The sequence below is a fragment of the Lissotriton helveticus genome, chromosome 9 (genome assembly GCF_964261635.1).
Source record: "Lissotriton helveticus chromosome 9, aLisHel1.1, whole genome shotgun sequence".
Classification (NCBI taxonomy): Eukaryota; Metazoa; Chordata; class Amphibia; order Caudata; family Salamandridae; genus Lissotriton; species Lissotriton helveticus.
In genome coordinates this window covers 619,570,465-619,582,606 of record NC_136070.1, presented here as the reverse complement: position 1 = coordinate 619,582,606, position 12,142 = coordinate 619,570,465, and the positions used below count along the sequence as shown (strand labels likewise).

Sequence of the window (12,142 nt, the reverse complement as noted above, 5' to 3'; positions counted from 1 at the left end):
TCTATAAAGACAATAACTGACTGCTGCACAAATGGTTTACTACATAAAGAGATGGCGTAGGTAACCACCTAGACTCTATGGAATAATAAAAATAATTGTAGCTACATCCCTCTACTTCAGACCTACCATTTTGCTGGTAGCAATATTTTTTTCAGCAAATGTAATCTCCTATAAATCGGGTTTCTAAATATTATTTGGTCACCCTAGGAAATCGTATAGCATTTGTTTTGGGCTCGCAGAATGAAGGGTGGTCATTAGGAAAACTATTCCAAAAGCAACTTCCATGAAAAGATAATCTATTCTTCATTGAACAATCGCACTTTTAAAAAAACAGTTTTAAAACTTTTGCAGTTTGTATTCATACCTGGCTTAACTGGCTGAGGACTTTTGAGATTTCAAAATCCCTCTTCTTAAGATTTTAAAAGAATAGACACAGTTCAGTGGTGTAGAACTTCTTTAGAGTGTTGGTGATAGTTCTTTAGTAATGGCATCTTATGCTAATTTAAAGAGCTTCAATGTATATGCAACATTCTTAACAGCATTTTTTGTTAACTAGCAACAGATCTGGGACTTCATACGCAAACTTCACCCAGCAGATATTTACATTTACTTTTTTTTTTTTTTAAAACAGCAAGATGCGTTTGACTCATTAACCGCAGAAACATTCTAGTTATAAAATGTATTAGCAATTTAACCCCTTCGCTGCGGCCGCGATTTTTCCCCTGTGCGGTAAACAAACGAACAGGGCGGGGCCGTGACGAACCCCAGCCGTCATCAGCACACGCCCACCGCGGGGCGTGACGGCTGGGGTTCGTTACCAGCATGGGAGGGGTTAAACAATAAAGGACAATTTACATCTACAGCAATATGGTTCCTTTTATTGATATAAAATGTGCAGACTGAATCCTGATCTCATATGACCAAACCAGACAATGACACCTGAGCTGATTTTTCTAAGATGCTCATATGGGTCAGAAGCTGAAATTAGAAGAAAAAGTTATACGGTGAAAAAAAACGACTACAGCTGCCCATCATGTAAACTAACAAATTCTAAAATTCGTTACCAACGTATTACACTAGAGGTGAGGCAACTCCAGCAGAAGAAGAAGAGAGGTAGAACAATATGTATTGGAATGGCTTATAATAAACAATAAGCACAAGGATGAAACAAGTGGACGGACTCTATTAAATATATCCCGGTAAGAATCAAGCATCAATAAATTCAACTGACAGACAAGCAAGAAGTAATTCAGTTGGTGGTAGTCCTTTTTAAGAGTGAAACGACTATGCCTCGCCAAGACCTGTAAGGCCTAGAAATAGCCTTGGAAAGAGAAGAGGAACTCTGCACATCTTTAGTGGAAGAGGATCAAGACTCTACTTTGGGTGTTCTTTCATCATTTAATAAGCAAATGAAGGAAACAGAACAGTCAAATTCACAAGGCAAGAACTACCCCAACACCATTTGTGTTCACGGTAGGTTTCAGAAATGTGCATAATGAAACATTTATTTGATCGCAGTTTTATAGGAAAAGGTGATTTTGACGACTAAATTAAGATTGCTGGGTGCAAAGAAAATTATACATGGAGACATACACAGGACTTACTCTTTGCTCATCAAGCTTCAGTAGTTGCTCTGTTACTTTCGGTGTATTCAAAGCAAGTCGTAAGCAGTGGTTATTTAATTCAGGTAACACATATTCCAAAACATCTTTCAAGGGGATCCCTCTTACAGTTCCATGCTTTGCTGTTGTTGGAACAGCATCTTCCAGGATACATCCTCTAAGAGTTATAAGCTACAGAAAAAAAGTAAGATACCAATATTACATATATATATCTGCACAGAAATATAGAAGTGTAAAACAAGAACTAATGCTTCCATTCAAATTAGCATGTTGTTATGTAATTGCACAAGGAACAAATTATGGTTTAAAACTAAGACATTTGACAGCAGAACCCCTGTGCTTAAAATGTTGGTGGCTACTTATATATTACGGAAGGACTATTACAGTAACTGTGGTTTACAAAAAACACTGTAAACATTTACTGATGAATTCCCACAAACCAGGAAGACACTCAAGAGGACAGTTTTTAACTCACAAGGCCTTTCACTCATACGGCGGACTAAATAACCACTACAGTTTCAAAAAGATATTGAAGACATAAGAGTATTAGGCAATTGTAAAAGTTTCTTATTAGTAGAGAAAGATGTGGGTCCTTCACAAGTAATAAGTCTGCAGCCTTCCGTTTACTGGGAACAAAGGGTAGCAAGGAAAAGTCCAATGTCAATTCAAGGGAGGTGGTGAGGGCAAGTGCCCCACTCACACAACAAACACCCAAGCACCCAATAAATCACTGTCCAGTCATGTGTGTTACTCATAAAAGGAAAAGTACTTCATTACATACACACTACTCCTTGATTTACACATATATACATGACGGCAGGAGGTAATATATTTGCTGAAACAACCTTCTAACAGTTCACACCCTTAGCGAGCCCTTAACCCCAAAGCCACATTAACCACCACATATACTAGGCACAATATAATAGGATATAGTTATCAAAAGGCAGGCCTACTGGCTTTCTCAGCTTAACAAGTGTAGAAATATGTCACAATACACCAATGCCAACACCATTAATCTTGACGGATCAACCCATCTTACATTGGCACTCTTTATGACATGTAATTGCTCACTATTAACTTTTTTATAGTCACTAAAGCATTTCAATGAAGTACATTAAGATGTGTAATGTTTCATTATTAACTTTGTTGTAAAGTTAAATACTTTTGTTGACAGTGACCAACTCTGTGCATGAAATTGTATTCTATTTTTGTACATTCTGCAAAACAGCATTAGGGCCCACCTACAGAAGATCCAGTTCTATCCTTATCCCTGCCCCCATCAGTCCCAGGTCTAATCCTGACAAATGGCTCTCCTCTGTGGAAATGCTTATGACCCTCTGACTAGTCAGTGGAGATATTACTTTGTCCCAGCAGGGTAATTCAAAACCAGAAATCTAACTAGGGCGCTGTCTCAAAGTGTTATGAAAAGTAAAGTGCCAGAGGGAGTGCAGATATAAGGGAAGCAATATCAGGTTGGCATCTGTGATGCTTATTTACCCAAAGATTGGTACAACACCCTAATTTCTAGGCTTAACCACATCGCTGCGGCGGCTATTCCGCCGCAGCGCTAAGGGGGCGGGGGGCCGCGCGGCGGGCCCATGCTGGTGACGGAACCGCTCCGTCACCAGCCGCGGTTGAGCTGTGCTCAAGACGGAGCGGTTCCGTCATGGCCCCGCCCGCTTAATAGAACACGCCGCGCAGGCGCGAAATCAGCGCCGCGCAGGCGTGAAATCAGCGCCACGCAGGCGCGAAATCAGCGGCGCGCAGGCGCCAAATCAGCGCCGCGCAGGCGCGTCGGGCGGGCCATGTCGGAACTGCTCCGTCATCAGCACAGCGCCACCGCGGCTGATGACGGAGCGGTTCCGTCATCAGCACGGAAAGAGTTAACTAAATCAAAACAGTAAGCTGGTGCAGATTTCACCCATAATGTTTATTACGTTAAGCACACACTTTCCTCTTCAGTTAGCCAACTCAGACTTTCACTGTGAATGCCCACTCACATTAAAAGGCATACAAAAGGTCAGCACCAAGCCCTGATGGGCCCCTTCTTCGAGAGGCTACCTGAGCACAGATACTGGGCTGAGCTGGACGGCAGTCCCATTCACTCAGCCTGCACTTAAATGCACAGGCTTGAAAACACATGTTCATATGCAGCCAACCCAGACTCTTCCCCCCAGCTGCACAGCAGCAGACCTAGTTTTAAATGGTAGGCACTGGCAACTAGCACTCCCAACCCATTCTAACATTTTAGAGTGAGTGAGACTCCGTTACTGAAACTCACTCTCACTAAAAGTTCAAAAACTGGGTAGTTCAACAGCTAACAATTCAGGGTGTTAAATGGGCTCTTTTGTGTTGGCTTCATGATCATAATTAATCAAGGGGAGTAACTAATCATTAATGAGACTATAGGTGTTGCCATGTCAAAAACAACAGTCATAAATTTCTGGTACAAAGATGTTATGAAAGTCAGGTGTTAAACTATGCAACATTTGTGGTTGCTACCCATAATGCTTGGCTGCTGACATCACATAAGGCATCACAAGAACAACATCATTATAAATCCACTTGAATGCACATCATATCTTCCCACCGCCTTCCCCAGTAATGCAATCACTAGCTTCTTCAGAGGAACCTCTATAAGAGAAACATAATATGTTTCAGAAAGTCTTGACTTCACTTGGTAGTCAGGAAATTAGCAGTGAGGGTACTCCTGTATTTAGATAAGCATGGTTTTTGTATAGTTCTGGCCTAGAATACGTCTAGTTGATGATGATGATGAATTATTAACTGTTCAATTAATTAAAATCATTACAGTAAAAAGTCTAGTTCATTTAAAACAAAAAGCTAATCCACCTTATGTCAGAAAAGTAAACGGTTAAACCAGTCTACTGTATTTAAAACTATTGCCTGAACAGGACTTGTTGTCCTATATTGGAGTTTGAGTATCATTCAAAGGATCCTAACATACACACATTTGAGCAAATAATAAAGCTGCAGCTATAAACAAGAGCTTTAGATTTTGGGTAATGTGTCTTTAAAGGCCGTTACGTGACTACCGCAGGAAGTCGCACGCTCATATGGAATCCAATAGAATGGCCCGGCTCTCATACGGAGAGAGGGCCGATCATCGCAGCGGGAACCGGTGCCTATCAAGGTATGAACCGCTTGAGGAATTTTTTTTTTTATTATTGGGAACCTGACCGCTTTGGACCATTCGTCCTACTGGACGGGTCCTCGGTTATCACAAGGTATGAAACTTTCTTAAAGGTGAATCTTTTTGAGGGGGCATATTCAGAGCATCGGATGTGTTTGGATACCGGTTCTTCTGCCGGCACCATCACTATACTCAACGCGGTATATTTACACACCACTGCAATATATATTTCCGTTTTAACCGATGCCACTCTTTGCGTTTGGCTGCAAACAGAGACTGAATTATTACTTCTTTTGCATTTATAGGTTTCGGGCACGCATAACTACAAATGCAAAGTGCCCACTTTATGGTGAACCAGGTCACGGTCAACTAGGAAAGACCGTCTATAACAACACATTGCTTATATAGTTTTATAAGATGTCAAATTTTCGCCCTAATACGTGGCCTAAAAAATTGTTAAACTGAATTTTCACACTAACTCTGTCAGTCAAAATACGCTTTATTAGATTTTTGTTAAAATCATAAAAGTCAATACATACAGCACAATATAAAAATCACGTTGCAATTTACATACAGAATTCAATTCATAGTCAATTTAGATTAAAATGTAATTTAATTAAACACTCAAGACCAGCATTTAAAATGAGACATTCCCTGGGGCTTGTTTCTTAATCTAAATGCAGCCGTTAGGTAAGATACAACACGAAAAATAATGTGCGTGTTGCCCAACATTTGAAGGAAAATGAATGCTGGCCTAACCTGAAGAAAGCCTGCATCCTTCAGAATAGGTATTAAATATTTCTCCCTAGCGGTGGCATAAAGACCACAAAAGAACATAAAATGTAGAGTGTCTTGGGTAGAAAAATTATCGCATTTGCAAGGTGGAGCGTCCTCGGGTTTTGCCCAGGTAGGAAAACAACCAAGTGTATAGGGGATCAAGTTCATCCTAAATTTAATAAGCAAAACTCTGTGAAGGGGATTAGTAACAATTTTCAAATAAGGTTCCAGAGAGGGAGTGGTACTTAGGATCAGGTAAGCTCTTACTGACGGTTTCGTTACTTCCCTCTCTTCTCTCTCTAACCGTACCCTTTCAAGGAAGTGATGTTTAATCCACCCAATATCCTGTTTTCTAATACTTGATGGGGCTGAATAGATCTCCGGTCAACTTAGCGCGGCAAATGAGGTTTTAAGGTATCTCAGCCAGGGTATTCTCAAGGCGTGGTCCCTTGATACCACATCCATCAGAATACCATGGTTCAGCGTCACCTCAGAGTTCAGCCATGTTTTAATCCAAAACAGTAGGGGGTGCCAGCTTCAGTCTGTCAGTAATATAAGGTAGGCCCAGTTCCTCATGAATGGAGAACGTAGGGGTAGAATTTGGGACAGATAGAAATTGACGGATGAGCCCGTTTTCAACTCTCTGAATACGATCCTGGTTGACGTATCCCCACAGAGCAGACCCATACGTAGCAATAGGAATACACTTACTATTATAGACTTTAACCAAGGCCTCCATTGGTTTAGCCCCAATCTTTTGAAAAGCCCAACAGAGCAGCTGTTGAACGAGCCAAGGAGACACTCTTTGCCTTTATCTGGGGGGCCCAAGAACCCCTCTCATCAAAAAGGACCCCCAAGTAAGGGAAGACAGGAACCCTCGAAACTACATCACCCCCACAAGTGAAGGTTACTCGGGTAGTCTTACTTCTCTGGCGACCTATGATCATAGTGTGCGATTTTGTTGCATTTACTTTCAGATCAAGGCTCTCCATAAATGAGCCAAAACGATCCAGTAGGACTTGCAAACTATTGCCAGTAAGCGCAATTAGTACTGCGTCGTCCGCGTACAGGAGGGCCGGTACCAGGGCTCCTCCTACACGCGGAACATCTGCCGCCCCTAAATCAAGATGTTTCCCTAATCCATTAATGTAAATGGTAAAGAGAAGGGGGGCCAGGAAGCACCCCTGTCGCACCCCTTTCTCTGACCTGAAACTATCAGTGCATCTCCCCTCCCTATTGACCCGTACCTTAGTAAACAGGTCCTGATGTAAACTGGCCATAAAACCTACCAAAGGAGCCTCTATCCCAATCTCTTCTAGCAGCTAGCAGGGACCATAGCTTGGACCTGTTAACCAGGTCGAAGGCCGAAGAGAGGTCCATAAAGGCCAGATAAACTGACCCCTCTCCGACCACCGTATATTTAGAGACAAGAAGGTGCAGATTGGAACATTGGTCCAGGGTACCTCGCTTTACCCGGAAGCCGTACTGTATGTTTGCGAGTCCCCCACAAGTCTCCAGATTTGCCCTTAATTTACCCAATAACACTCTGCCCAGGATTTTAATCGCAGAGTCAAGGAGGGAGATGGGTCTATAGCACCCTGGGTCCTCCCGGTTGCCCTTCTTAAAAATAGGGAATATGATAGCAGTGGCCCATGTATTACGAAAAATATTATCATTTGCGGCTCTAAATACTCTGGTTAAAACTTGTGACCAAATTTTTGGGAAATATCTAAAAAAATCAACTGGTAAGCCATCCGGCCCTGGCGCCTTATTTGTGGAGGAATCCATTATAGCCTTAAAGACCTTGACTTCCCCAAACTCTACCTCAAGGTGGACCTGAACTGTTCTTGAACAAACCACAGATGTACCACATTTATTACTGTATACATCTTGAAAATGGTCAATCCATTTCTCATCCGGGATGACACAGTCAAGGGCAGTATTGTCAGTACCCGGAAAAAAACGGGTTATTTATGGTATCCCAGAAGTTTTTACTATCTCGTAGGACATCTATGTTGAGAAGCTTATTCCAGGCCTCGTTTTTAAGGGCATTTCTCCTTTTTAGGGTTGATTTGTATTCCTGCCTCAGACAAGTAATTAAAGCCTTATCTCTCGGATTGTCCCTTAAGGTTTTTTTTTAAAGATCTATGAATACGTGAGCACTGGGAATCAAACCATTTATAGGGCCTTGGTGGGAACCGTGGTTTAGGTACCGTAGTGACCTGGGCACAGATAGAATCAAAGGCCTGTATAATTAATAGGTTTGAAGCACCTTGGGCCAAACAGGTTGCAATTGAGTCCTCTATTTTGGGCAGGATGGTGGCCATAAATTCTTCCTCAACTACTCTACCCCACTTAAGTCTTCTATCCTGATCACTCGGCACCGCAGTGTCGCAAGCCTTAGTTTGTCCAACTAAGTTGCGCCGTAAGTCACTCCAGTGAATCACTAATAGCAAGGGGTTATGATCGCTGTGGGGTGAGACAATTGTCTTATATCCTATCATCTTTGGGATGATTGCGACCGAGATGAAAATATAGTCTATAATCGTCCCCTGCGCTGTCCCCTTGTATGTGGGCACCCTATCACCCTCTCCTGTGTACAATGGCTCATATAGGTTTATACTGGCTAGCATCGCTTCAAGCGCCTCTCCTGATTTGGAATGTTCAAAGTGGGGAGTATCAACGGCGCCTACACCCTCATCCGGATCTGTAAGGCATGGTAAATTGCATTTGTGAATGTTAAAATCGCCCAATAAAATGAGCTCAAAAATGTTATGCGTAGTTTGACTGTAATTAACTAAAAAATTCTCTAAGAGGACTATATGGTCTGATTCGTTCGCCCTCACCCATGAATTATAAAAATGTATTATTAGGAGGGTAGAACTTGGAGAAACAATCCATTCAACGATTAAAAGGTTTTGTGAGCCAGGCTCTAATTGCTTAAATGTCCCAGCTAATTCTAAGGAAAATAGGAGCAGAAGTCCTCCTTTTGCTCTCCCAGCACTACTAGCGACCGCAGGAGTTACAAAGCTTGAATATCCATCTAACCAAACCCCAGGCGAAATATCCCATGTTTCTTGTAAGGCTATTACATCGTGTGTGATGATAAAATTGACCCATGAAGGGTCCACGCTTTTGCCCTTCAAGCCTGCAATGTTCCAACTGGTAAATTTACAAAATGGGGTGCCCTCCTCCCTTGTGCCAAGACCTGTTCCTGGCTGCGTTGGAACTGGTTGTCAATCATTGAGGTTCAGGTCAGTGAGTGGAGTGAATCTGTTCGTCAGTGTCATATTTGGGCCTACCTCATTTGCTGTTGGTCTACTTTGTCGATGTCTATAGGGTACGGCTTGGCAATCATTACCCACACATCCTGCCGTCAAAGGTATGTTATAAGGACTACGGGTGGACAGAGTTCTTAACTGTGGAGGATAGAAAAACCACAAGGGGACTGCTCTGAGGCGGCCATTTTCTTGTATATCAGAGCAGTCCCAAAAGAGTCTGTCTGGCAAATGGGCCCTATCAAATTTCACAGCTACACAATCACCTTTCACCCGTTTGGGTCTAAACCCCACCCAACCCACCCTTCTGGCTGTGATGATCCTCGGTGAGATATTTAACCCCCCGCTACAGGATTCATCACACCATTTTTTAGCCTTCGAGATTAATGCTGCGTTTGTTTCAACCTCCCCCTCAACCAACCAGGGAACTCCAATAAAAACTGTCACAAAAGGGGCGGCTACAGGGGGTAGCGTTAAGTGTGCTACACATTCCACATGTTTTACGGCCACTGGTGCAATATGCACCTCCGGGGCCTCAACTCTAGGCTGATTAGTAACCGGGGTGTTTAGAATCTTGCCCTTCTTACCCTCCCCCAAAGATGATACAAACAGCCCCTGGCCAGTTGGTATGGGTAACGGTAACGGTGGCCGCGATATGGCGGAATTTAAAGTGGGGCCCTCTAGGGCCGGGCTAGCTAGTGGCTTCGGATGGTGAATGCCAACAAGTTTTTTCACCAGATTGTCAATAATTACACATTTTTTTAAAAGACCTTCGAGGCATGTGCTCGTTGTGTCTATTATGTCCTTTGCAATCCCTACGAGCAGCGGTTCAATCCGCTCGGCAAATAAGTGGTCTAGATGATCCTTCAAAGTGTCCATGACCATATGTTTAACAGCGGTATCTCCCTCGCCTTTTTTCCCCTTTTTAGACGTGATTTTTGTGGGAGCAAAATGTTCATCTGGCTTACTTGGTGGCACAACAGCGGAGGAGTCAATTGGGTTCTGGCTAGCACTGTAGATGGCTTAAGCACTATAATGTCTGGTTCCGGTGGGATCCCCTGACCCTGGGCAGATTGGGTCGTATTAGGTGAGGCAACTGCCAGACCCAATTCCTGTTGTGCGGATTCAATTTCTTTGGATAAAGCCCTCACCGCTGTAGTTAGATATGATATAATAGAATCTGATTGTCTCGCCACCTTGGGTTTTGTTCCCCCTGCATCAGCACTGGGTACATGTTTGCGCTTACCCATGTTTGTTGTGGGCGTTAGAGGGAGGGCCCAGCCCTGCCGTCTCCTGCCGACGACTGCCGTAGACTGTCCCGCCCTTGTCCCGGGCTTCTCCCGTGCAGCTCCCGCGCGCTCCCGCGTCGCGGGAAAGCCGGTATGGTTTTGTAGGGTGGGAGGTGTGGGCGCGGCTTGCTTCCGGGCCAGGTGGTGCTGCTGGAGGATCCTGGGGCTTGGAGTCCGCCTTGATGGACTGGCGCGACTGCAACAAGCCCCGAGCCTTTCTTCTCTCAAGTGACCGGTACTTCTCAGGGTGCTGGCAAAGTCTTAGGGTCCCGCTGTATCCCTACAGTGACACAGCCCCCGCACACCCACACGCTGCGGCTCCTAACTCTGTCGTTCTAGCTGGGCACATTCAATCAATTAATTTACATGAATATATCAAGGAACAACATGACAATATCAACAATAATAAAAATCCCCCTGTTTTAATCTGATTGCTTCTTAGCATCAACGCCAATAGATTTTATAATTTATATATTTCAGGACAAAATATTATTGTGTAATGATGTAGTATGGTCGGCTATTAATATGGATTTTGATCATCAAGAATCCGATTACTTTTAGGCAATTTCGCTGTATTGACTCAAATAAATGTATAAGGAATTCCACCCGGGCCTGGAATTATGAGGGACAAGGAATATATAAGGAGGCACTACCGACCAGAATAGCACAGGGTTCACGTTGATAATTCTAGTTACAGTGGAGAGTACGAAAATTCATTACAGTATGTTCTATGGGCTACATCAGGCCATAGTCTTTTATTCTCACATACTGAAAACACTAAAAGATTGGTTTGAATGTTACACGCACTCTAAAGCTAGAGTACACTCACGTTTCTTACACTAATGGGTGGTTCTAATAGACAGGTACCTTGTAATTCTTTTCAAAGTCTATTAAATAAAATGAGGGTCTCTTTCTACCTTTGTTTTGTAATTTAATAACGCCTCTGCTTTCGTCCTTTACTCTATACATGTATACTGTCGTTATTTGTATTTCGTTGGCAAATCGATATTATCCCTTACTATTGTGTATTTTTTGTTCTTATAGATGTTGTATTGTCAATGTTATATGTATATTGTACTATACACTATATTTTTTGTATGTTCCACAGCCCTGATGAAGTCCACAGGTGGTGGACGAAACGAGTTGGCTGTTTTTGTGATATTTATATGACGATTAAAGAATATTTTGGACACATATTTTGGACACATATTGACTGGGTGGACTAAGTCATTGTGGAAACCTTTCACTGCGGTGAGCTTCACACAGTCGTGGTTGAAATAATTGTGGTCCTTGGGATCACTCTGGAAACAGCGGGAGTAGTGGATTTGCATGCCAAGTAGTTTCAAATTTCCAGCCTTTGGACTGAATTGGGGCAAGGGGGAGGGAGGTGCGGTTGCTATATAGGCTTGTTATTTCATTGTTGGCGTCTATAACTATAAACAAGAGCTATATTCTAATAATAGCTACTCCATTCAGCCTCAAACACACATTTCTCCAGATTAGGTGCACTAACACTGCGGAACAGATAAGAACACGTTATGCTTACAAAGATGACATTACTAGCATTTCAATGGCTTTGCAGTAGATACATAATTTAGGAAGGTGTGCTTATTTATTGCTTTATAGGGCCATTTCACCAATTTAATTGCACATGTGCTAAAAAACTGCGTGCACCACAATGAAATGGCGAAACACTTGATGAAATAAGCTGATCAAAAAGAAAACGTACTAAAGAGAAGAGCACTGGTTTGGAAAATTGTTATGATTTATAAAATTGGGGAGATAAAATCTGCAATGTGGAGAGATCCTAAATTTCACTGAAACACACAGAAAACATAGCAGTGGAAGTGAGAGACGGGAAGACTTGGGAGGGTAATGCAAGGGTATGAGAACAGAGTAACAGGGAAGGGTATGTGCAATGAGAAACTAGAGACAAGAAAACTAAAAACAAGAAAGTCGTGTAGAATCATAGGTAAGGGCCACAACCGATAGCTGGCATTTCTAGCTCTTAATCTAAGAAGT

General features: G+C 42.7%; 1 protein-coding gene across 2 annotated transcripts in view; it reads right to left on the bottom strand.

Annotated features, from left to right (window-relative positions):
- SIPA1L3 (signal induced proliferation associated 1 like 3) overlaps positions 1 to 12,142 on the bottom strand; it is a 780,343-nt gene that overhangs the window by 427,513 nt on the left and 340,688 nt on the right. For both annotated transcript variants that reach the window (XM_078660667.1, XM_078660669.1), the window contains exon 5: positions 1,605 to 1,793. In XM_078660667.1, the coding sequence (XP_078516793.1) occupies positions 1,605 to 1,793 (189 nt within the window). The remainder of the gene's footprint in view (positions 1 to 1,604; positions 1,794 to 12,142) is intronic.